The sequence below is a fragment of the Tupaia chinensis genome, unplaced genomic scaffold (assembly GCF_000334495.1).
Source record: "Tupaia chinensis unplaced genomic scaffold, TupChi_1.0 Scaffold000115_1, whole genome shotgun sequence".
Lineage (NCBI taxonomy): Eukaryota > Metazoa > Chordata > Mammalia > Scandentia > Tupaiidae > Tupaia > Tupaia belangeri.
Window position 1 is genome coordinate 3,282,104 of NW_006159579.1, and position 23,692 is coordinate 3,305,795.

Genomic DNA, 23,692 nt, shown 5'->3' on the forward strand with positions numbered 1-23,692 from the left:
CCACCCTGCCACTGCCAGCCCCAAGTTATACATCACTTTAACACTTATTTCCAGCTTTTTTTTTTCTGCTAATGATTACTTGATTGTGTTGTTGTGGAGAATTGGAACCTTTCTGTTGACCGGTGCTGGCTGCAGGGTCCAGGACTCGAACTGTGGTCAACTACATGAGAGTCCAGCGACATAACCATTACACCAACTGCTGATCCCCAGGCCAATTCTTAGATATATTTTTATACATTTGTTTATACTCTATTATAAATGGGATCTTTAAAAAGCTTATGGAAATTTGTATTATAAAAAATTATGATTTCAAACCTTTTACACCAGAGACCAGTAGGTGGCATGGTGGTTAAGGTGCTGGACACTCCCATATGGTTGACCACGGTTCAAGTCCCAGACCTAATGGCTTGCTTTCTTCCTTTCTCTCTCTCCTTCTCTCTGTGTGTCTCTCTCTGGTCAAATTAAAATAAATGAATGAGTAACTAAAATTAAAAATAAATAATTGAAAAAACCCACTTTTACACCAAAATAAACTTCCATTTTTCTACAAACTTTTTGAAGTCCTTCCCATATTGCTTATATTAGTTTGATACAAAAGCAATTGTAGTTTTGGACTGGATTTTAAATTATACCTTGGCTCAAACACATCTTTAGTAATCAAAATAGGAACTATTACAACCAACACATTTTTGCCAATGAGAAATAAGTTTAATTATTCCTGTAGTGTAAAAATCTGTGTTTCAGGATTTGACAAACTCTTGGAAACCATCTTCTGCATCTTGCTGGTTGTGGAAGCATTTTCCCTATAAAAAGTTGTCAAGATGATCAAAGAAGTGGTGGTTGGTGAGAGGCCAAGTGACTATGGCAGATGAGGCAAAACTTCATAGTCCAGTCATTCAACTTCTGCAGTTTTGGTTGTCCAACATGCAGTTGTGTGCTATTGTGGAGAATTGGGCCCTTTCTGTTGACCAATGCTGGCTGCAGGTGTTACAGTTCTTGGTTTATCTCATTGATTTGCTGAGCATAATTCTTAGATATAATGGTTTTGCTGGGATTCAGAAAGCTACTATGGATCACACCTCACCAGACAGTGACTTTGACCTTTATTTGGTGCAAGTTTGTCTTTGGGAAGTACTTTGGAGCGTCTTCTCAGGCCAGTCACTGAGCTGATTGTCACCAGTTGTCATATAAAATTCATCGCATGTCACAGTCCAATTGAGAAATGGTTTGTGGTTGTTACCTAGAATAAGAGAAAATGACACTTCAAGATGATAGTTTTTTTGCTTTTTCAGTCAGCTCATGAGGCACCTAGTTTTCAAGCTTTTTCACCTTTCCAAATTGCTTCAAATGCTGAACTACCACAGAATGTTCAATGTTAAGTTCTCTGGCATCTTTTCATGTAGTTGTGAGAGAATCAGCTTCAATAATTGCTCTCAGTTGGCCTTTGTCAGCCTTCGATGGGCAGCCACTAATTCCCTCCACTTCAAGGCTCTCGGGTCCTTTGCAAAACTTCTCAAACTATCATGCACCGTATGGTTATTAGCAGTTCCTGGGTTAATGTGTTGTTGTGAGTTGTCTTTGCTGCTCTATTACCTGTTTTGAACTTGAATAAGAAAATCACTCGAGGACCAGCAGATGGCATAATGGATACATCACTGGACTCTAATGTAGTCGACTGCAGTTTGAGTCCCAGACCTGGTGGCTTAAAACTCATGCCAGGTGTGTGTGCCCAAAATCCCCAGAGGAGAATGAAAGAGAAGAAACTGGCATGTCCATCCCTCCAGGGGGGTGACTTCTCACTTTCCATCTGTGTGTCTTTCCAGCGAGTGCATGTGCCCTACAGCAAAAATCTCTCTTAAAAAAAAAGAAAATTACTCAAATTTGGTTTTTGTCTAACATCATTTCTGTAGTCTAAAATATATATAAACATCAAGTAATCATTAGCAAAAAAGAAAAAGAAGCTGGAAATATGTGTTAAAATGATGTATAACTTGGGGCTGGCAGATGGCGTGCTGGTTAAGGATGCTGGACTCCCACATGGCAGACTGTGGTTCCAGTTCTGGACTGGTGGCTTGCTTTCTCAGTCCCCCTCACTGATCAAACTGGAAAATAATAATAATAATAAATGTAAATAAAATAATTATAAAAAAGAGATGTATAACTCAATGTTTATTTAAGAATGTATCCAATATCAAATGGTAAACTTCTACTCTGCAAAACTACAACTCCTTTGCACCAACCTAATATATAAAATTGGCTTATTTTTATTATTTTCCTTTCATTTACATATATACTTTCTCATAATATAAAATCCATATTAACCAGTCATTTTAATTGTAGCATGAACTAACTTTTTAAAATGCTAAAGAATTAAAAATAGATATCCATGGCCTGGTGGTTAAGGCATCTGGATCCCACACGGCCAACTGAGCAGTTTGAATCTGGCCCTGGTGGCTTGAAAAACATGAGGCAGGGACCAGCAGTTAGTGTAATGGCTATGTCGCTGGACTCCCACTAGTCGACTGCGGTTCGCGTCCCGGAACCGGTGGCTTAAAACTCACACCAGGTGCGTGTGTGTGCGTGCCCAAGATCCTGAGAGGAGAATGGAGGAGAAGGGATTGCGGCATGACCATTCCGCCTGGGGGGTGATTTCTTGCTTTCTGTCTCTGTGTCTCTCTGTCTGTCTGGCGAGCACACATGCCCTATAGCAAAAACCTCTCAAAAAAAAAAAAACATATGGGGTACATGTATGTGCATGCCCTAAATCTCAGTAGGCTGGGGAAATGAAGGAGAAGGGATTACACCATGGCCATGTCTCGTATGTGTGTGTGTGTGTGTGTGTGTGTGTGTGTGTGTAGGGGGGGTGGTGGTGTCTTTTCTCTCCCTCTGTTCTTCTGTCTATCAAATTAAAACAAAACAATTATTTTCTACTCATAGATCATGCCTAGATATTTATCTTTTTAAGAGACCAGCAGTTAGCATAATGGCTATATTGCTGAACTCCCATGTAGTCGACCGTTGTTCGAGTCCCGGACCCGGTAACTTATACTCACATCGGGCACATGTGTGTGTGTGCCCAAGATCCCAAGTGGAGAATGGAGGAGAAAGGATTGCAGTGTGGCCATCCCCACTGGGGGATGATTTCTCTCTTTCTGTCTCTGTGTCTCTTTCTGTCTGTCTGGCGAGTGCACACGCCCTATAGCAAAAACCTCTTCAAAAAGGAAAAAAAAAAAGATATTTATCTTTTTAAAATAGCTGTTTGTTTTATAAAGATTTTTGTTTTCTTTTGATTTTGCTAGAGGACCTATGCACATGCCAGAGAGACAGAGAGATAGGAAGAAGAGATAGTATTCCCCCATGGGAAATGGTCACTCTGCAATTCCTTCTCCATCTCTCCCTCCTTTAGGGATTTTGGGCACTTACACACGCCTGGGATGTTTTTCAAGCTGCTAGATCTGGAACTCAAACAGCTTAATCAGCCATATGGTATTTGGCTGCCTTAACCACAAGGCCAAAGAACCAGCCTATATTTTCTAGTTTGACGTCACACAAATTGAAAGAGGTAGAGTAGAGGAGAAGGGAATCATTGTAGGTGTATTCTTTCATTTCCTAAATACCCCTGAAGCTCTGTGAGTTTGTGAAGTAGCCATCTCTTGGACTGAGCTGTATTCTGGAGTAAGGCAGACTTAATGGAAGTGGAGGGAGACATGGTTTTATTAGAGAATTTAGCTGGAAATAGACTGTGGAATTCTTAGAGATTCTGTTGATGACATGGTTCTTGACCTGGAAAGTATCCTTTGGTAAATATGGGTGCTTAGGAACTTTCTTTCTCCTCAATTTTTGAGAGCCATGGACTGTAGTTCTCAAAGCAAAACTTCTTAGGTGCACATGAGCCCAGAGGAAGAATGAATGAGCTTGCTGAGATTTTTGTGGGTTGCCCATTGTTCCATGTGAAGAATATGCTGGCAAGCTCTTTTAGAGGAAGACTCAAGGAAATAGTAAAGTTTAAGTGAAGCTATCTTCTTACAGTTAGGGCATAAAAACTGAGAAGAAATGCTACAAACCTGGATGGAGAGCTTTGGTTGCAGATCTTTCTTTGCACAGTCCCATTTTGAGTGTCCTGTGAACCTGCAAAGTACCAGGCACTGTGATAAGCATCACTGATACAAAGAGCAGTCAGACTCAGTGTCTGCCTGAAGACCATCTGATTTTGGAGGACATGATGTTAAAGCTGAGTCTTTTTTTTTTTTTAAAGAATTATTTGTTTTATTTATTATTATTATTTTTAATTTGACCAGAGGGATACAGAGAGAGAGAGAGAGAGAGAGAGAGAGAGAGAGAAAGGGAAAGTGATAAAGCAGAGAGAGAGAAGAGAGAGAAAGGGAAAGTGATAAAGCAAGCCACGAGATCCAGGACTTGAACTGTGGGGGCCCAGTGCCTTAACCACCATACCATCTGCTAGTTCCTTAAGCTGAGTCTTGATGGGTAAAAAGCACTGTCCCACGAGTAATAGATGGTGCTTGTCATTCCAGCAGAGGGAACAACATAAGCAGAGATAGAGCACATTCCTTTCTAGGCTATTTCTACTTTTCTTCTTCTTCTTCTTCTTCTTTTTTTTTTTTTTTTTTTTTTTTTTTACATTTGTTCTTTGGGCAGACAGAGAGACAGAAAGCAAGAAATCACCCCTCAGTGGGGATGGCCGTGCTGCAATCCCTTTTCCTTCATCCTCCTCTCAGGATTTTGGGCATGCACACGCACATGCCCCGTGTGAGTTTTAAGCTGTGGGGTCTGAGGCTTGAACTATGGTCAGCTGTGTGGGAGTCCAGTGATATAAGCATTATACCATCTGCTGGTCCCACCTTTCTAGACTATTTCACATTGAGAAGGTCATCAAATATTTAGTGATTCCATATTTTGACACTAATATACCATTGACTTTTAAAAAATATGTATTTTATTTAACTTTATTTATTTATTTTAATTTGACCAGAGAGGGACAGAATTAAAGAGAGGGAGATAGAGAGACAGAGGAAGAGAGAAAGTGAGAAAGCAAGCTGCCAGGTCTGGGACTTGAACTGTGGTTGGCCATGTGAGAGTCCAGTGCCCTTAACCACCACGCCCACCCATTGGCTTTAATATTAGTTGTCATGAAATCTGTAGTTGAATGCACTATTTGTTTTATACTAAATATATATATTCAATTTATGTATTTAGCAATGTGTAAGATTTGAAATTCCAAGGTCAGTCCTGTAGTGGGTAAGTAAGTAAGTAGTGGTTAAGGAAGCTGGATCCCACATGGCAAACTACAGTTTAAGTCTTGACCCTGGTGACTTGAAAAACATGCCAGACCTGTGTGTCTGCATGCCGCAAGTCCTGAAATGGAAGAGAAGGGATTATTGTATGACCACACCCTACTGAAGGGGCTTTCTCCCTCCTCCCCACACCTCTCTCTCTGGTGAGTACACACTCTGACCAAAAAAAAAAAAAAAAAAAATCTAATTAGTAAAAGTAATTTAAATTGTAAACAAAATTTTACACTGTCCAAAGGTCAATGACATTTAAATGTTTTTTTATTTCATAAATAAGATTATTTCTTCTGTGAGTGAGAGAGACAGAATGATAAGCATTCTCAGTAGAGTCCTCATGCCATGAGGATCCATCACTAGCTTTAACCAGCCCCAGATCACCCACATCAGCCCCACGTGCCTCTGCTGTGTGCACCCAGTGTCTCTGCTCACCCGGTGAGCCTGCCCACATGTGTCAGCCTCACAGAGTGCTGTGTTAACAACTGTGCCACCATCCAGCCTCTAAAGAGTTTGTTTTAATGTGGCCCTTTATAAGATACTAACATCATAATGATTATGTCTGTAGAATTATATGCATGTATTCGGGTAACTTAAATAAAATTTTTTTGTGTAGTTTCTTTTTTCTTTTTTTTGACCACATGCTACATAATTAACATAAATATGGTAGCAGAGCAGCTGTTTGGAAATGAAAGTGCTCAAGTATTCACTCCTGACTTCTCTGCTACCATTCTGTTGGTCCTTTGTCCAGTTGAGTCCAGAATGACATGACTCTGTCACCTGGGTGCAAAGAATGTCTCTTTTCTTGCTGAGTCTCCTCTCAGTATCAGGGCTCCTTTCCTCCCAACTTGCTGTTCTGTCTTGAGGAATTTATTAAAGTTGATATGTAAGTGAGGTGGAAATTTGATCCTCGGAACTTATTTGTCTGTTTTGTCAGGGAGAGCTCTAGATGACAGCCATATCCCTTACAACTCAGTAGACTAAGCTTTTAATTATGTTGTCTTAAGGGTGGTGTTACGTTAGATGTCACTTGAAATTGACAGTTAATTGTTCCTACACCACTAGGAAACATGCCATGCATGCAAGAAAAGTGAGGAGACTAAGTTAGAAGCTAAATCCAGTGCCTATTGTGAAGTTTATGTACTTTGGTGGGATTTGGGGCTCTTTCTGAAATATGTACACACATATGATTTCTGGCTTCTGTCAGTTCATTTAGTTTGTTTCTGGGTTTGTTGTGGAGGGGACAGAAAATGTAAAGGTGGGACAGAAGACTAGTGGGGAAAAGATTTCATGTTTTCTTTTGCATACTTCGGTCACATAGTAACCTTTCTAAGGGAATAATTTGGAAGCCACTGCAACCGACTAAAGCCTTTACCTGTTTTGAGTTTATAGTAGTGGTAGGGATTAGATTACATTGAGCTTGAGCTAGGAAGAAAAAATGTATCATGAAATCCATTACCATTACTCTGTTCTTTTGAAATAGGACTATGCTTTATTTTATTTATTTTTTTAAGGCTTTTTGACACAGGGTTCTTGCACTTAGCAGAGAGAGAAAGAGAGAAAGAGAGAGAGAGAGAGAGAGATCACCCCCCAGGGAGCATGGCCACAGTGCAGTCCCTTCTCCTCTATGTTCCCCTTGGGATTATGGGCATGCGTGCACATATGCCCAGCATGATTTTCTTTCTTTCTTCTTTATTTTTTTTAAAGAAATATTTATTTATTTAATTCCATTTGTTGTTATTTTAAAATTTGACGAGGGAGGGAGAGAGAGAAAACAAGCTGCCAGGTCTGAGACTCAAACTGCAGTCGGCTGTATGGGAGTCCATTGCCTTAACTACCACACCACCTGCCAGCCCCAACTCAGCATGATTTTCAAGTCTCCCAGTCTGGAATTTGATCCACGGTTGGCCATTAGGGAGTCCAGTGCCTTAACCGTGACTCCACCTGCTAGCTCCAGGAATATACTTTTTGTTTTAATAACTTAAAGGCCAGAGAGGAATGCAGTTGCAATTGTTTTGCTTGAATAGGCATTAGTTTATGCTGTAAAGAGAAGTTAAGGGTCATGCCCTTAGAAGGTCAGAGATCTCAGATTATTCTCTAAACCTAGGCCCAGTCCATTTGGCCATTCACAGGTAATCAGGGTTATTTGAAAATGTACTGTTGTCCATTAACTCATTTTAGTCAACAGATACTGAATGAGTGCCTATTAAGTGCCATACCCTATAGTAAGCTGTCTCATTTGTGACTATTTCCATGTAAGACCAGAATAAAATAGAGAAGACCAATAGAAGTACAGATTTTTTCAGTTAATTTTTTTACTAAATAAATACCCATTAAAAATGGGGCATTTTGTTACATGGTTATATTTTGTTACAGTCAGAATTCTAACCCATCGGGAACCAGCAGTTAGCGTAATGGTTATGTCGCTGTTCGTGTCCCAGACCCGGTGGCTTAGAACTCACACCGGGCGTGTATGCGTGCATACCAAAGATCCCGAGAGGAGAATGGAGGAGAAGGGATTGCGGCGTGACCATCCCCCCTGGGGGGTGATTTCTCGCTTTCTGTCTCTATGTCTCTCTGTCTGTCTGGCGAGTGCATGCGCCCTATAGCGAAAAAAAAACTCTCAAAAAAAAAAATTCTAACCCATGGAGTCTTCATATGTTTTTTGTTAGTTTTAAAATGAACAGGGGGCCATCTGATGGCTGGTGGTTAAGGTGGCTGGATCCCACATGGCTGACTGCCTGGGTCCAGTGGCTTGAAAAACGACAGTCAGTCATGCATGCCCCAAATCCCAGGAGTAGAATGGAGAAAAAGGGATTGTGGCGTGACCGTCCCCTTTGGTGGTACTTTCTCGCTTTCTGTTTCTCTCACTCTCTCTGTCTCTCTTGGGTGTGCATGTACGCTGTAGCAAATTAAAAATAAGTAAATAAATAAATTAGAAGTTATTAGTCATTGAAGTATTAAAAGTTAACAAAAGAGTGGACTAGCAGGTGGCACTGGACTCCCACATGGCCAACTGCCCAAGCCTAGTGGCCTGCTTTCTCACTTTTCCCCTCTCTCTCTTGCTCTGTCTCTCTCTGGTCAAAATAAAATAAAATAAATAAATAAATAAATTTTTAAAAATTAACAAAAGAATTACTTTTGAATTAGAGAAAATTTAGCATAATGTCAATAATTTAGCTTTCTTGAACTGTGTTCTATGGGTTCTTTTTTTTAGAGGTTTTTGCTATAGGATGCGTGCGCTTGCCAGACAGACAGAGAGAGAGAAAGCGAGAAATCACCCCCCAGAGGGGATGGCCACGCAGCAATCCCTTCTCCATTCTCCTCTCAGGATCCTGGGCACACATGCACACGCACCCAGCGTGAGTTTTAAGCCACCAGGTCCGGGACGTGAACCATGGTCGACTACGTGGGAGTCCAGAGACATAGCCATTATGCTAACTGCTGGTCCCTGTTCTATGGATTCTTGAATAGAGGACTCGTATAGTTATAGCTGTTTTAATTTAGAAAATTGTGGGTGTTAATGGTCTTCTGTATCAACAAACTTTTACGGGTGGAAAGTTGGTTGAGAATTCATTGTTCTTGGCGTTAAATAGATGGATGATACAGCTGGCCTATGCCCTTCCCAGTCTTTCTGTACAGTGGAATGGATAACACTTCAGATTCTGGAGCCAGCAGGTGGGATAGTGGTTGGGGCACTGGTCTCCCACATGAGCAATCGTGGCTCAAGTCCTGGACCTGGCAGCTCAATCTTCCTTTCTCTCTCTCTGTCTCTGTCTCTCTCTGGTGAGCACACTCTATATGGCAAAAAACTAAAATAAATAAATATTTTTTAAAAAGAGCTTAAAAAAAAAAAGACTGGGTACCTGTAAAGTAAGAGAGATGATATGGTGATGTTAAGAAACACTTAACTAAAGCTGTTAGTAGAGAGAAAGTTCCAATGATAAAGCATGCCTGTTTATATAGAACTTGAACTCAGATCTCACTTTACATTTACTATATGCACCCAAGTTCTGCTAATTGTTGAGTAAATGAAGAATAGTTACTCTTGATCTTAGTGTCTGTTGGGTACCATTTAGGTCTGCCTCTGGAAAAAGCCGCTATTTAGGTTGGTGATCTTGTAGTGGGAGAGGAAGAGGGCTTTGAAGGACAGGTGGCAGGTAGGCATTTGGAGATGGAGGCAGAGCGAGTGTTCAGCATGGTCACAGGGTCTTCTCTGCTGGGTGTACTTTTTTACTTCATCGAGGTTTCCTGGATTGGATTAAGGGCAAACAGTTAAGCTTCTGCTAAATTGAGGTTAGTCGTACTGAGTAGCTTATGGAGCTGCTGAGAAAGACCTCATTCTGGGGATAGGAAATAGCCTTGAGTTGTTTATCCCAATCTGTGCACCGGCGGGGCTGCTTTACTTCCAGATAGCCATTTTGTGTTCCCAAGGTATTTTTCCTGTGCATACTCCCCAAAATTTTTTATTTTAAAATAATTTCAGGGTTATAAAAATATATGTCAAACATAATACAATGAATATACCTTTAACCAAATCTCTGAATTGGTAGCAGCTTACCATATTTTTTTCATTTGCCATATTTTGAAAAGTTTTAAAATAAGTTGTAGACCTTCACTCCTAAATATTTCAGTGTGTATTTCCTAAAAACAATTTCCTACAGTGTAATGATCAAAGGCAGACCTCCTCTAGACTTCACCAGGGATTTAGTTAACACCTTTCACCTCACTTATGACAGTGATTATGTCTTCTCATAATACTTTTCTTTGATTACTTTTTTATATTTTGAAATTAGAAAAGAACTGCAGAAAAGTACAAAAAAGAATACAACAAACAATCCTGTCACTCACAACTCATAACTGTTAGTGTTTGGTCTTGAGAGTCTCAGGTCTGTACACTGCCTATAAAGCCTGGCTTCTTCTGGTCACCTGCTTTCTTTCCTTCTCTCTGACTGACTCTGCTGCAGTCATGTGGCCTCCTTCCTATCCCGCAAGCACAGTAGGTACACTCCCACCTTTTGGCTTTCATTCAGCACACCATGATAGAATATTTCTGGGGCCAGCAGGTAGTATAGTGGTTAAGGTGCTGGACTCCCACATGGCTGACCACAGTTTGAGTCCCAGACCTGGTGAGTTGCTTTGCTTTCTCACTTTCTCTCTCTCTCTCTCGCATGCATGTGTCCTTTAACAAATTTTATTTATATTTATACACACACACACACACACACACACACACACACACAGTTAAATAATTTTAAAAAACTTTAAGAGAGATTTTTGCTATAGGACTCGCTAGAGAGACAGTGAGAAAGTAAGAAATCACCCTCCAAGGGGGGATGGCCAGGCTGCAGTCTTTTCTCTATTCTCCTGTAGGGGTTTTGGGCATGCATGTACATGGCGCCCAGCATGAGTTTCAAAGCTCTGAGTCTGGGACTTGAACCTGCTCAACCATGTGCAAGTCCAGTGGCTTAACCACTATGCCAAAATTAAATAAATAATAATTTATTTTTAAAAGAATTTTTTTTTGGAGAGGTTTTCTGCTATAGGGCGTGTGCGCTTGCCAGAGAGACAGAGAGCAAGAAATCACTCACCTGGGGGGATGGCCTCACCGCAATCACTTCTCCATTCTTCTCTTGGGATCTTGGCCATGCACACACATGCCCCCAGTGTGAGTTTAAGCCACTGGATTCAGGACCCGAACCGCTGTCGACTACATGGGAGTCCAGCAACATAGCCATTATGCCAACTGCTGGTCCCTAAAAGAATATTTCTTATTTCCAGCCTGAACAAATCAATCCATTGGGAAGCTAACGACATAGTAAAGTGGTGGGCAATATTTAGTCTCTGGCTCATTCGACAATGACTAGCATTTCTTGTGTTTCAGAACTTTGAGGGGGAGGGAGGAGAGCTGGAGCGTAGGGAAGCACACAAGGATGGATAACTTAAGTGCCTCTCTGGCGGCAGGGTTAATAAAATGATGAATAGTATTTGTTGATCACTGCCTAGTTTAAATATTTCTAGATCTGCCATTAAGGCAGCTCTTTCCAACAGTTTCAAGTATGTCCTATTTTATGGGGTAGTGGTTCTTTTTTGAAGATTCTGATTGGATATGAGGATTTTAAAAATCAACATATATGATCACATAAAGAGGGTTTTTTTGAAATTTAATGTGAAGAGATATTTTAATGTTTCCTAATGATACTAAAAACACATCAGTTACTCATTAATTTTCTTCATTGAAAAGCAACGTGGCATGAATATAAAATCATCCCAGCTTGTGTGAGCTTATTATGATCATCTTTCATTTTTCCTTTTAAAAAGTTTTTTTAAAAAATTGCCAGATGGCACATATGCTATGCTTAGAGCAAGAGAGAGAGAAAGAGAAGGAGAGAAAAATCACCCCACAGGGTGTGATTCATGTCACAATCCTTTTCCTTTTCCTTCACTTCTCCAACCCATCAGGTTTTCAAGCACGCATGCTCATGGCATGGGAATATTTTCCAAGCTGGATCTTGGATTTGAACCATAGTCAACCATGTGGCATCTGGCTCCCCATATACAGGGCTTAGTTATTGCTTTACAAGGTCAGGTAATTTTTATTAAATCTAGCTTTTGATGCATTTTAACGATTACTCTCTTGAGTTAAGGGAGCTGGGACAAATATTTAAAAAAATATTTTATGAAGAACCATTTTTCCTTTTTTTCAAAACCAGTATATGTTAGGAAAAATGAAAACTAAGCAGGGCCAGCTCCATAGCCTAATGGTTAAGTGAGCTGGATCCCACATGACTGACTGTGGTTTGAGTTCCAACCTTGGCAACTTGAAAACATAATGGACACATTTGCATGGGTGCCCAGAATCCTAACAGGATAGAGAAATGGAGGAGAAGGGATTGAGGCGTGACCATGCCACATTGCAGGAGTGCTTTCTCCCTTGGCCTCTCTCTCTGTCTCTTGCTCTGGTGAGAGACAATAGAAAAAGAAAAAAGAGAAGAAAAACAAGTAAAAGAAAAATATTTTTCTTTATATAGCCTTACTTTCTTTAAAGGAGCCACAGTATAATTTGGTATGGTTCCATCTTTCCAGATATAGTGCATATAAAACATATATAGCATTTTGAAAACACAATAATGGGGTCACACTTTTTTATTCAGTGGTATGCCATTTAAAAAATATTTTTCCATGTCATTATCACAGTTACATATAACTTATTCTTTTGTATGGATGCTAATTTAATTAGCTCCTGATGAAAGTCATTTAAGTTATTTCTAAATGTTCACTGGTAATTCTCTGTGTTTTATAGACCAAAAACCCCGACGCTTGACAAGGAGTGACTTGGGCAGAGTTGCACACTTCCTAATTGGTAGTACACAATCTGTAACTCTAGCCTTCTGAATGCCTAATTCCATTTGATGAGTTGCAGGGTGCTATATAACTCAAGTGAAATAAAGAGAATCCCTGCCTTTAGTGATGTTGCAGAGTGTGTGATGCAAAACCACTGTTGCTCTCAGGGCACTCACTAAAGCGGTGCGCATCAGAGTGAGCAGCTTAGTATGGTGGCTAGGTTTGAAGAACAGTCTGTGCTGCAAGTTATGTCAGTATTTCAGGACAGGGTGGTGCCTCTGGAATTCTTTGAGGGGGAGAAATGTGTTGATCTGGAAACTTAATGGTGTTCTTGGTGTTTCTTTTGGAACAAGGGTTTAGTGCTAAGGACAGAATGATCCAGAAAGATTGCTGGGGGAGACGGAAGTTATTGAGAACTCATTCATCTGGAATGTATTATGTAAGTAAGCAGGAAATAGGGCGGGATCACTGTCAGAATCGGCCCACAAGGCCCCTGGAGGCCAGGATGCTGCATTAGTCACTGATGATTGCTGGCCTGAGCTGGTGCCTCAGTCTTGGTGTTTCTAAACTGAGCTGGAGTCACTGAGCAATCAGTGTGAGGGAGACTCTTGGGCAGCAGGAAAAGGAGTTAGGGAAAGCGGCGTATCTTGTTTGGAGCAGAGAAGCAGCTGCTCTAAACCCAGCCCTAGCATTTGGGGCAGCTCTGCCCTCTTGTGGAATAAATGCTCAGTGAATTCTGTGGGAGCCAAGTGCAGAGATTTGGACTGTTCACCAGGTCTATGCCAGCAGGATTGCTTGCCTTCTGCATAGCAATTCTGTGGCCTTAAAAATATTTTTCCAGCGTGTGCACGCACGCACACACACACACACACACACACACACTCTCTCTCTCTCTCTCTCACACATATATTTATATTCTCGCATATATTTTAAAGAAGTTTTTATTTTGAAATAATTTCAGATTTGTAAAAAAAGTTGTAAAAATAGTACAAAGACTTCTATATAGCTTCACCTATATATTGATGAATACAGATTTTTTTACACTATGTTTGCTTTACTATTGTCTCAATTTTTAAAAAGTATTCTCTCTGAATTGTTTAAAAATAAGTTGTTGCCCTTTACCCCTTTAGTGTATATTTCCTAAAAATAAGAACATTCTCTTACATTACCAGACCTTTTTCAAACATTACCAGTTCTAATAATGTCCTTTATGGCAAAAGGGGGGGTTTACTATTTCTTGCCAGGATCCAATTCAGGATCACACATTGGGTTTAACTGTCATGTTTCTTTTGTGTCCTTTAATCTGAAATAAATCTTTAGTTTTTGTCTTTTATGACCTTGGCATTTCTGAAGAATAGCATGTCTCTCAATTTGGATTATTCAGCTACATCTTCTTAATTAGATTTAGGTTATTCACTTTTAGCAGAAATACCACTTAAGCGATATATCCTTTTCAAGTGCAGGCTACCAGGAGGCATGTGATATTTGTTTATCTCATTTACTGATCATATTAACTTTGACTTCTTATCTTAGGAATCAACCAGCTTTAATATTATCTTCCCTTTATAATATAGTTTCTTGTGAGAGAATCCTTTGAAACTAGGTAAGTATCTTGTTCCCTCATCAAACTTTCACCCTCTATTTTAGCATATACTAACATTTCTTACCTAAAACAGTTTTTACTCTGATGACTGACAAATAGTAATTTCTAACTCTTACCGTTTTTTCTACATTTATTAGTTTGTATTCTGTCATGAGAAAGACCTCTCCTTCTTACTCCCACTCTCTTCTTTCCCTTATTTACTTACATCCACATGAACTTTAGGAATTCTTACTTTGGACCAGCGGATAGTGTAATGGTAACATCACCGGAGTCCCATGTAGTCAACTGTGGTTCAAGTCTCGAATCTAGCAGCTTAAAACTCATGCCAGGCGTGTGTGCATGCATGCCCAAAGTCCCAAGAGGAGAATGGAGGAGAGGGATTGAAGCATGGTCATCCCTCCCAGGGGTGATTTCTCACTTTCTGTCTCTTTGTCTCTCTGGCAAGTGCATGTATCCTCTAGCACATTTCTCTCTCTCTCTCTCTCTCTTTTATTTTTTTTTTAGAGGTTTTTGTTATAGGGCACGTGTGTTTGCCAGAAAGACAGAGAGAGACAGAGGGACAGAAAGCGAGAAATCACCTTCCTCCAGGGGGGAATGGCTACGCCACAGTCCCTTCTCCTCCATTCTCCTCTCAGGATCTTGGTCACACAAGCACATGCGCCTGGTGTGAGTTTAAGCCACTGGGTCCGGGACTCGAACTGCGGTTGACTACATGGGATTCCAGCTCTACGTGCGGTTGACGACATGGTATTCCAGCTACATAGCCATTACGCTAAGTGCTAGTCCCTAGCAAATATCTCTTAAAAAAAAAAATTCTTACTTTGGGTTTTAATCTGTTTCTATCATTATTTAATACCCACATTGTCCCAGATTTGATAAGTGGGAGTTCTTCAAACTGACTTCTATGTCCTCACTATTCTTGGAGTTTTTCTGGTATAACAAGATGTTCCAAGTTTATCTTGTACTTCATCCAGCCATGGGTTTAGCCATTTCTCAAAGTAGCCCTGATATTTTATTTTTATTTTTTTTTCTTAAGAGAGATTTCTGTTGTATGGCATGTGCACTCACTGGAGAGACAGAGGGAGACAGAAAGACAGCAAAAAATCACCCCCCATGGGGAATGGCCATACCACAATCCATTCTCTGTTCTCCTCTCAGGATTTTAGACATCATATGCACACATGCCTGGCGTGAATTTTAAGCCACTGGGTCTGGGACTCAAACCACAGTTGACTACATTGGAGTCCAGCAAAGTAATCATTATGCCATCTGCTGGTCTCTAAACCCTGATTTCTTTAAAATGGGGGATTTTTTTTGTTTGTTTCCTTTAAAGAATTATTTTATTGAACTTTAATTAATTAATTAATTAATTTTAATTTGACCAAGGGAGAAGAGAGAGAGGTGAGAAAGCAAGCTGCCAGCTCCAGGACTAGAATCGTGGTTGGCCATGTGGGAGTCCAGCGCCCTTAACCACCATGCCACCTGCCAGCCCCCAAGTGGGGAACTGTATTTAAGAAACCAAGATCTAGATGCCAGGTATGCCCCGTGCTTCTGGAATACGCAGAGAAAATGTAGAGATTCCTTTATACTACCTGCCTTCCTATCCCAAACTGCTCTGAAACTAACCACTTTCAACAATTTGGCTTCTGTTCTCCTGGTTTCCTTTGTGTTCATTTTATAATAAATATCTTTTTAATTCAACAAAAAATTTAAAGTCATATGGCATATACTGGCAACTTAACAGTGTGTGTTGAGATTATTCCTATCTCTAAATACAGGTTACTTCATTCTTTTAAAATGCCTGATTAGAATTACATAATGCAGACTTGCCATAATTTTACTATTGTTCAGGGACATTTTGATTGATTGTTTTTCTATTCAAAGGATTTGACTGGACTTGCTGTGCATGTTTAAATCTGGTCATGTTTCCCTTTGATTGTTTTTTGTTACTTCAAAGTGGAGAAAGTTATTCCTTCACAGGCTTGAAAAATATTTTACTTACTGTAATATTTGAAGTGCATGTCAAAAAGTTATTAATCTACTAGGCCATGTGTTGTTGCAGACAAGAATACCAACCATTTTGGGGCTGGTGCTGTAGATGCACAAGGCAATGAGAGAGAAGTGGCTCTTCTCTGGCTGGGGAAGTGACAAATACTAGAATCCAGGAGCAGATGCTAAGTGATGATGAAGTGCAGCCAATAGTCATTTGTGCCGGGAGTTGATGGCACTGTGGTCCCTGAGAGCCAGGGCCATCTAGATGCCCTCCTGCATGTGAAATGAGTTGAATCTGGATGGAAGTAAAGAACTCTGCTGAGCAGGGGAGGAATGGCAGGGAGTGGATACAGGATGAACAGAGGTATGAGCTGTGAGAGGATGAAGCAGTGGCTGGGGCTGGTGCCTGGCTGGGGCAGGAGCTGATGCCTCATTGTGGATTAATGGGAGATGAATTTGAAAGCAAGAGGGCATTTAATGGCCGTAGGCCTTGAATGCCAGACCGAGTATTGCTAACCAGACTGAATCTTACCACCATAGTCATCTAGTTGTGAGTTTTTAAAATACTGGCCAATGGGCATACCAAAAACAAACAAACAAAAAAATAGGATTAAGCAAGATACTGCGTTTCTTTCTGTCTTTTTTAAAAGATATTTATTTCTTAGCCAAGTTCTTAAAAACTTTTTGAATATAAAAGTAATGTGTATTTATTTTAAAAGAAAAAGTATACATTACCCAAGTATCTAGAAATGAGAGAGCTATCCTACTTTATATTATCATCTACTGCTGTGTATGTATTTTCTCACAGCTTCTGTGGGTGAGGAGTTCAAACATAGCTTAGCTGGGTCCTGTTTAAACTTGCATTTAAGAAGTTAGCCAGGGCTGTGCTCTCATCTGAAAACTATACTGGGGATGGATCCAAGCTCACATGGTTGTTGGCAGCGTTTGATTCCCTGCAGGCTATCAGACTGAGAGCCTTGTGTTGTGTTTCAGTTTTGTTTTTTTCCCCTGGCTTTCTCAGTTCTTGCCTTATGGGCCTCTCTGTAGAGTAGCTCACAACATAGCAGCTTGTTTCTTTCTTTCTTTCTTTTTTTATTTTAGATTTATTTCCCCCATAGGGTGCATGTTCTTGCTAGAAAGAGACAGAGAGAGGGAAAAAGCGAGAAATCACCTCCCAGGGGGATGGCCACACTGTAGTCCCCTCTCCTCCATTCTTCTCTTGGTATTTTGGACATGCACGCACACATGTCCTACATATTTTTTAAGACACTGGTCTAAGACTCGAACCATGGTGTTGACCATGTGTGATCCAGTGCCATAACGACCATACTACCTGCTGGCTCGTAGCTTATGTTCATTAAGACAGCAAGGGAGTGTGTCTGCTAGTAAGAAGGACATTACAATCTTACGTAATATAAACATGACTGTCACCTTTTTCTTTTTGTCTTTTTAAATGTTTGCCAGAGGGCATGCACTTGCCAGAGAGAGAGAGAAAGAGAAAGAGGGAAAAAGCATCCCATTCATGGGGAATGGTCATGTCACAACCCCTTCTCTTCCATTTCTTTATCCTGTCAGTGTTTAGGGCATGCAAGTGTACATTGCATGTTTTTCAAGTCACTGTGTCTGGGACTTGGACCATGGGTCAGCCCTGTGGAATTTGGCTGGGTTAGCCACCAGGCCACAGAGCTGGCCCAATCCTCTAGCAGTATTCTGTTAGAGACAAATTACAGATGCTACCTACACTCAAGAGGGGGAGATTATGTATGGGTGTGTATCAGAAGCTCCGATTATTAGGAGACATCTTAACATCCACCCCCTACCCCCAAAGGAGAAGAAAGCAAAAAAGTAAAGAAAACATTCCTTAGAATTACTATCAGTAAAAGCAAAATCTATAGACTATTTTGCATAGTAGTACTTCAGGACTGTTGAGAGAAAAGGGTGACTCTTAGAATTTTAAGCATGGATGCCCAGAAGAGAGCTCTGTGCTTTGTCTTGTTTCTGCCAAACAGAGAAGAGCACAGAATAGTTAAATGTTAATATCAGTAACTACTTGGAAATAATGATTTTCATAATGCTTTCTAAAACAAAAACAAATTGGTTACAGTAGTTTATTCACTACAGCAGGAGTAATTTGATTATCTCACACCTGTGGACCAGGCTCCCTTAAGGATTTAATTCACATATTCTCTGCCCTCTGTCTCCTAGTAACTACTCCCATGTTGATAAGGCTGTGTTATCCCAAGAGTGGATGGTGTCACTTAGTTAATGCCATCTGTGACATATGCACCAAACAAACTGTCCTCCTGTTGGGGAACACATGTGTGTGTGAGTCTTGGGGCTTATGGAGACTGTGACCCAGGAGGCCCTTTTGGCATCCAGTGGCCACTTCATTCCTTGACCATGCTTCCATCATCGTGGGTTTTTTTTTTCTTTTTTTTTTCCAGAGGAACACTGTTCTGGAGAGGAGTGCAATGTAAAAGTATATGAGAAATACATATTGTAGAAACAATATGAATGTTAGAAATCATGGGCCATTAGAAAAATACTGATTTTTTTTTTCAAAGATTTGAAGTCTATAACCAAAAGGTTACAATTGTTTGCATTTTTACAGTTCTAGAAAACAATTTTATGTACTATTATTTGTCTATTAATTTGCTAGATGGTATGTGTGCTCACAGAGGGAGAGAGAGAGAAAGAGAGGGAAAGGGAAGTAAAATAAGCAGCAGGTAGCATGGTGGTTAAGGCTACCATGGACTCCTCCTACATGGCTTACCATGGTTCAAGTTCCAGATCTGATTGGCTTGCTGTCTTACTTCCTCTGTCTCTCTCTGGTCAAATAATAATAATAAATTATTAAAAAAATTGTTCTAGGAAGAGATTTTTTCTATAGAGGGTGCGTGTGCTCATCAGACAAAGAGAGACAGAAAGGCAAAAAGCAAGAAATCACCCCCCAGGGGGATGGCCACACCACAATCCCTTCACCTTCATTCTTTTCTTTGGATTTTGGGCATGCACACACATGTGCCTGGCATGAGCTTTTTTTTTTTTTTTTTTTAAGAGTTTTTTTTGCTATAGGGCGCGTGTGCTTGCCAGACAGAGAGACAGAAAGCGAGAAATCACCCCCCAGGGGGGATGGCTACGCTGCAATCCCTTCTCCATTCTCCTCTTGGGATCTTGGGCATGCACACACGTGCGCCTAGCGTGAGTTTTAAGCCACAAGGTCCAGGACGCGAACCGCGGTCGATTACATGGGAGTCCAGTGACATAGCCATTACACTAACTGCTGGTCCCATGTCTGGCATGAGTTTTAAGCCACCAGGTCTGGGACTTGAACTGTAGTTGACTGTATGGGAGTCCAGTGACATAACCATTATGCCATCTGCTGGTCCCCTAAAAAGCACTTTTTTTTTTTAAGTTTTTTTTTTTAATTAAAAAAATATTTAAAAATTAAAAATAAAGAGTAAGGGAGAAACTACCTCCAACGAGATGCATTCATGCTACAATCTCTTCTCCATTTCTCCATCTTGTTGAGACTTTAGGCATGATCGTGCATGTGTCAGACGTGCTTTTTTTTTTTTATTTTGAGAGGTTTTCGCTATAGGGCGCGTGCGCTCGCCAGACAGACAGAGACATAGAGACAGAAAGCGAGAAATCACCCCCCAGGGGGGATGGTCACGCCGCAATCCCTTCTCCTCCATTCTCCTCTCGGGATCTTGGGCATGCACGCACACACGCCCAGCGTGAGATTTAAGCCACCAGGTCTGAGACGCGAACCGCGGTCGACTACGTGGGAGTCCAGCGACATAGCCATTACGCTAACTGCTGGTTCCCCAGACGTGCTTTTCATGCACCATGTGAATAAAATTTTGAAATTTTGACTGCTTTATTAAAAGATATCCCAGAAGATAGGGTAATGATCTTACTGAATGGTGAATTGCCATATTAGGAATCTTGTGGTTGGTTTTTGATTTCACAGTTGTACAATAGATAGATATAGACAAAACTGAGTGCTCACAGGTTGATGTGTTTCCTTGCCAGAGAACTTGAGGGCTGGTAGAAGAAATGCTTCACACTTGTATGGAAGTCACAATAGCTATGTTCCAGAAACAACATGTATGCAATATATCAGAGTGTGTTTTACATTTGAGATGATAATGCTGTTGATCACCTGCATTGTGCCATGTACAGATATTATCTCTTTGTAAGAAGTAAAATAAGCAGCCTTGTCTGCACAGCTTAATTTATGGTGCTAATGAAGGGGAGAGTGAGATTTAAAATTGAGCTATTTCCACTATGCTGTTGACGCTGGCATGAACATCTCAGTGAAGCTATGGGGGGGGGTGAGGACTTTTACTCTTTTGCTTATGAGTAGGGTTAATTCCCCAAAGGCTGTTCATAAATCCAAAATGATACTGAATACTTATAGCCAGTATTTATTGTGTACTTAACTATGTATCAGACACTTTTCTAGACTCTTTACGTGTAATTCTTATTTATTTATTTATTTAGAGAGATTTTTGCTATTGGGGGTGATGGCTTGCCAGAGAGATAGACAGAAAGTGAAAAATCACCCCTCAGGGTGGATGGTCAACCTATGATTCCTTCTCCTACACTCTCCTCTCAGGGTTTTGGGCATCCATGCACATGTGCCCAGTGTGAGTTTTAAGTCGCCAGGCTCAGAACTCAAATCGTGTTCAACTACAAGTAAAAAAGTGATGTAACAATTATACCATCTGCTGGCCCCTGTAATTCTCTCTCTATCTTTTTTTTTTTTTTTTTTAATTTGTTTAAGGTTATGTGCACCCAAGTATCAGAAAAACAGAGAGGGAGAAAGCACAATCCCTTTTCCTCTGTTTCTCAATCCTGTCTAGCTTTTGGACCAAGTGTGGGTGTTTTTTCTCTTTTTTTAAAGAGTTGTTTTATTTAACTTTATTTATTTATTTTACTTTTAAAAATTATTTTATTTAACTTTATTTATTTATTTGTTTATTTCAACTTGAGGGACAGAGAGAAAATGAGAAAGCAAGCTGCCAGGTTTGGGACTCAAACCGTGGTCTGCCATGTGGGAATCCAGCACCTTTAATCACCACACCTGCCATCCCCATTATTTTTTTTAATTTGACCAGAGATGGACAGAGCATGTGCATGCAAGAAGAGAAAGAAAGTGAGAAAGCAAGCCTCCAGGTCTGAGACTTGAACTGTGGTCGACCTTGTGGGAATCCAGCCCCCATAACCACCACACTACCTGTTGGCCTCCCGGTGTGTTTTTCAGACCTCTGTAGCTGGGATTCAAATCAGGGTGGCCATGTGGGATATGGCTCCCTAAAGCAGTAGGCCATATGGCTACATTCAGTGAAGTAGTTAGTATTACTATCTCTCCTCTGCACATGAGAAAACTGAGTCAAAGAGAGTAAGTGGAGGAGCCAGGGTTTGAAACAGGTTGTCTAGCTGCAGACCTACACTTTGAGCCACTGTGTTGTATTTGCCTTACATAGATAGGGTGCAAAGTGTTTGACCAGAGAGAGTGGTAATTCTTCGTGGAGTTGGTTGAAATTCCTAATTATTATTATTTTAAAATTTTAATTTTACTAATTGTCACTGTTTTATTTTCTTTGAGTTGGCCAGAGAGAGACAGAGAGAGAGATGGAAAGTGAGAAAGCAAGCTTCCATGTACAGAACTTGAATTGCAGTCAGCCATGTGGGAGTCCAGCACCTTAACCACCATACTACCTGCTGGCTGCAGAGGGTCAAACCTTTATTATCTCTGAATTTGATCTTTGAGTCCTCCCCATGTCTTACAACACTATTCAGTTGTTGGTTGTCCTATCCTACTATTTTTTTTAAAAGAATTACTTTATTTAACTTTATTTATTGATTGATTTTTAATTTGACCGGAGAGGGACAGAGTGAGAGACCGAGAGGTGTGAAGTTTTTATTTATTTATTTATTTTTAAGTTTTTATTACCCAGGAAGAGGGAAAGGGATACCCCTGACAGGGCTTTCATGTCATGATCTCCCCCCACAACCCTGTAGCTGGCCAGAATTGCATGTGTTTGGTGTGTCCAGATAGCTGTAGCAGCAGGAACCTAGAGCCACCCAGTGTAGCTTCTAGCATCCAGCAGCAGTGCCCCCACCATCTGCTATGCTGTGGCTGGATCAGATTTTGTTTCTTTATTGCAGCTCTGGATCCTTTTGATCAAACAAAGCACTTGGTAAAACCAGTCTCAACGGCTCAATACTGAAACCTGTGAAACTAACATTAGACTCTTCTTGTGTAAGAACTGTTATAAAATCCTCTAGGCTTCATAAGGAGATCCTGACAAAGGTTCCATAATTCTGTCTACACAGATAGGTATGGTGGTGATTGTGAATCTGGTCCAACCCATGAGCAACAATTACTGATTTGAGATCCTGGACATGCTTTACGATTTTCCCATGTTCTTTCCCCAAAGTCTGAAGCCTTGAGAACTTGTGTGGATACTTGAAATAAGCAGGTTAAGCTTTTCTTTTTAAAGATGACTCTCAGTTGAATCTATTCTTTTATCTGAAGTTGTAATCATTCTTTCCATACAGTAATTTTGAGGCAGCGACAGTCTGATTGATATCTCAGGCCACTTTATACATGCTACCCTTTCACTGTCTGTTGTATGTGCTAATGTGTGTTTTCTAATGATGAGGGTAAGCATGAGGCATCTTTGCTTTTGTTTTTTTCAGTAACAAATAATTTTAAGAAAACAGATGATTTTGTGTCATCTAATGGACCAGCTGTCGACCTAGACCACAAGTTTAGATGCAAGGTTGTGGATTGTTTAAAATTTTTTCGCAAAGCCAAACTGTTGCATTATCACATGAAGTATTTCCATGGAATGGAGAAGTCACCAGAGCCAGAGGAGAGCCCAGGAAAGAGGCATGTCCAGACAAGAGGCTCTTCAGTTTCAGACAAGGCTGGCCAGGAGAGCCTGACGAGGAAGCGGGTCTCTGCCAGTTCTCCGAGTAAGTACTTTGGCTCCGTGTTGTGTTATGGAGTGCTATGCTGCTCAGGTCACTGTGCTTTTGTTTCTGACACAGAACTCAGGCATAGGATTGGGCTGGTCCGGTCGACTCCCACAGTTTTCAAAATGATAAATGCTCCTCAGGAGTCATACCGTCGAGCCGTGGCCCTTGGAAGAAGCAGGAATAATACCTAACTCCCATTCCTGCCTCTGCTAGCATAAACTCAGACCGATTATATGGCTCTGTTTATATAAAGTTAAAAAAAAAACCTAATAAAAAAGTAGTATCTGAGGTAGGACAGCGGTTACCTTTGAGGGTGGTTGCAGTATAAATACGGTAAGAATGTAAGAGAATAACCTACAAAGAAAGGTCATAAAAGATTGGGCTTTTCACTGGAAATAATGATGATAATTGAGAGGCTTTGAACTTTTGTTTGTTTGCTGAGAATTGACTTATC

The 23,692-nt window shown here is 40.5% G+C and overlaps 1 protein-coding gene across 2 annotated transcripts in view; it reads left to right on the forward strand.

The window, feature by feature from the left end:
* PHF20 (PHD finger protein 20) overlaps nucleotides 1–23,692 on the forward strand; it is a 168,593-nt gene that overhangs the window by 104,335 nt on the left and 40,566 nt on the right. For both annotated transcript variants that reach the window (XM_006144080.3, XM_014586145.2), the window contains one exon: nucleotides 22,957–23,235. In XM_006144080.3, the coding sequence (XP_006144142.1) occupies nucleotides 22,957–23,235 (279 nt within the window). The remainder of the gene's footprint in view (nucleotides 1–22,956; nucleotides 23,236–23,692) is intronic.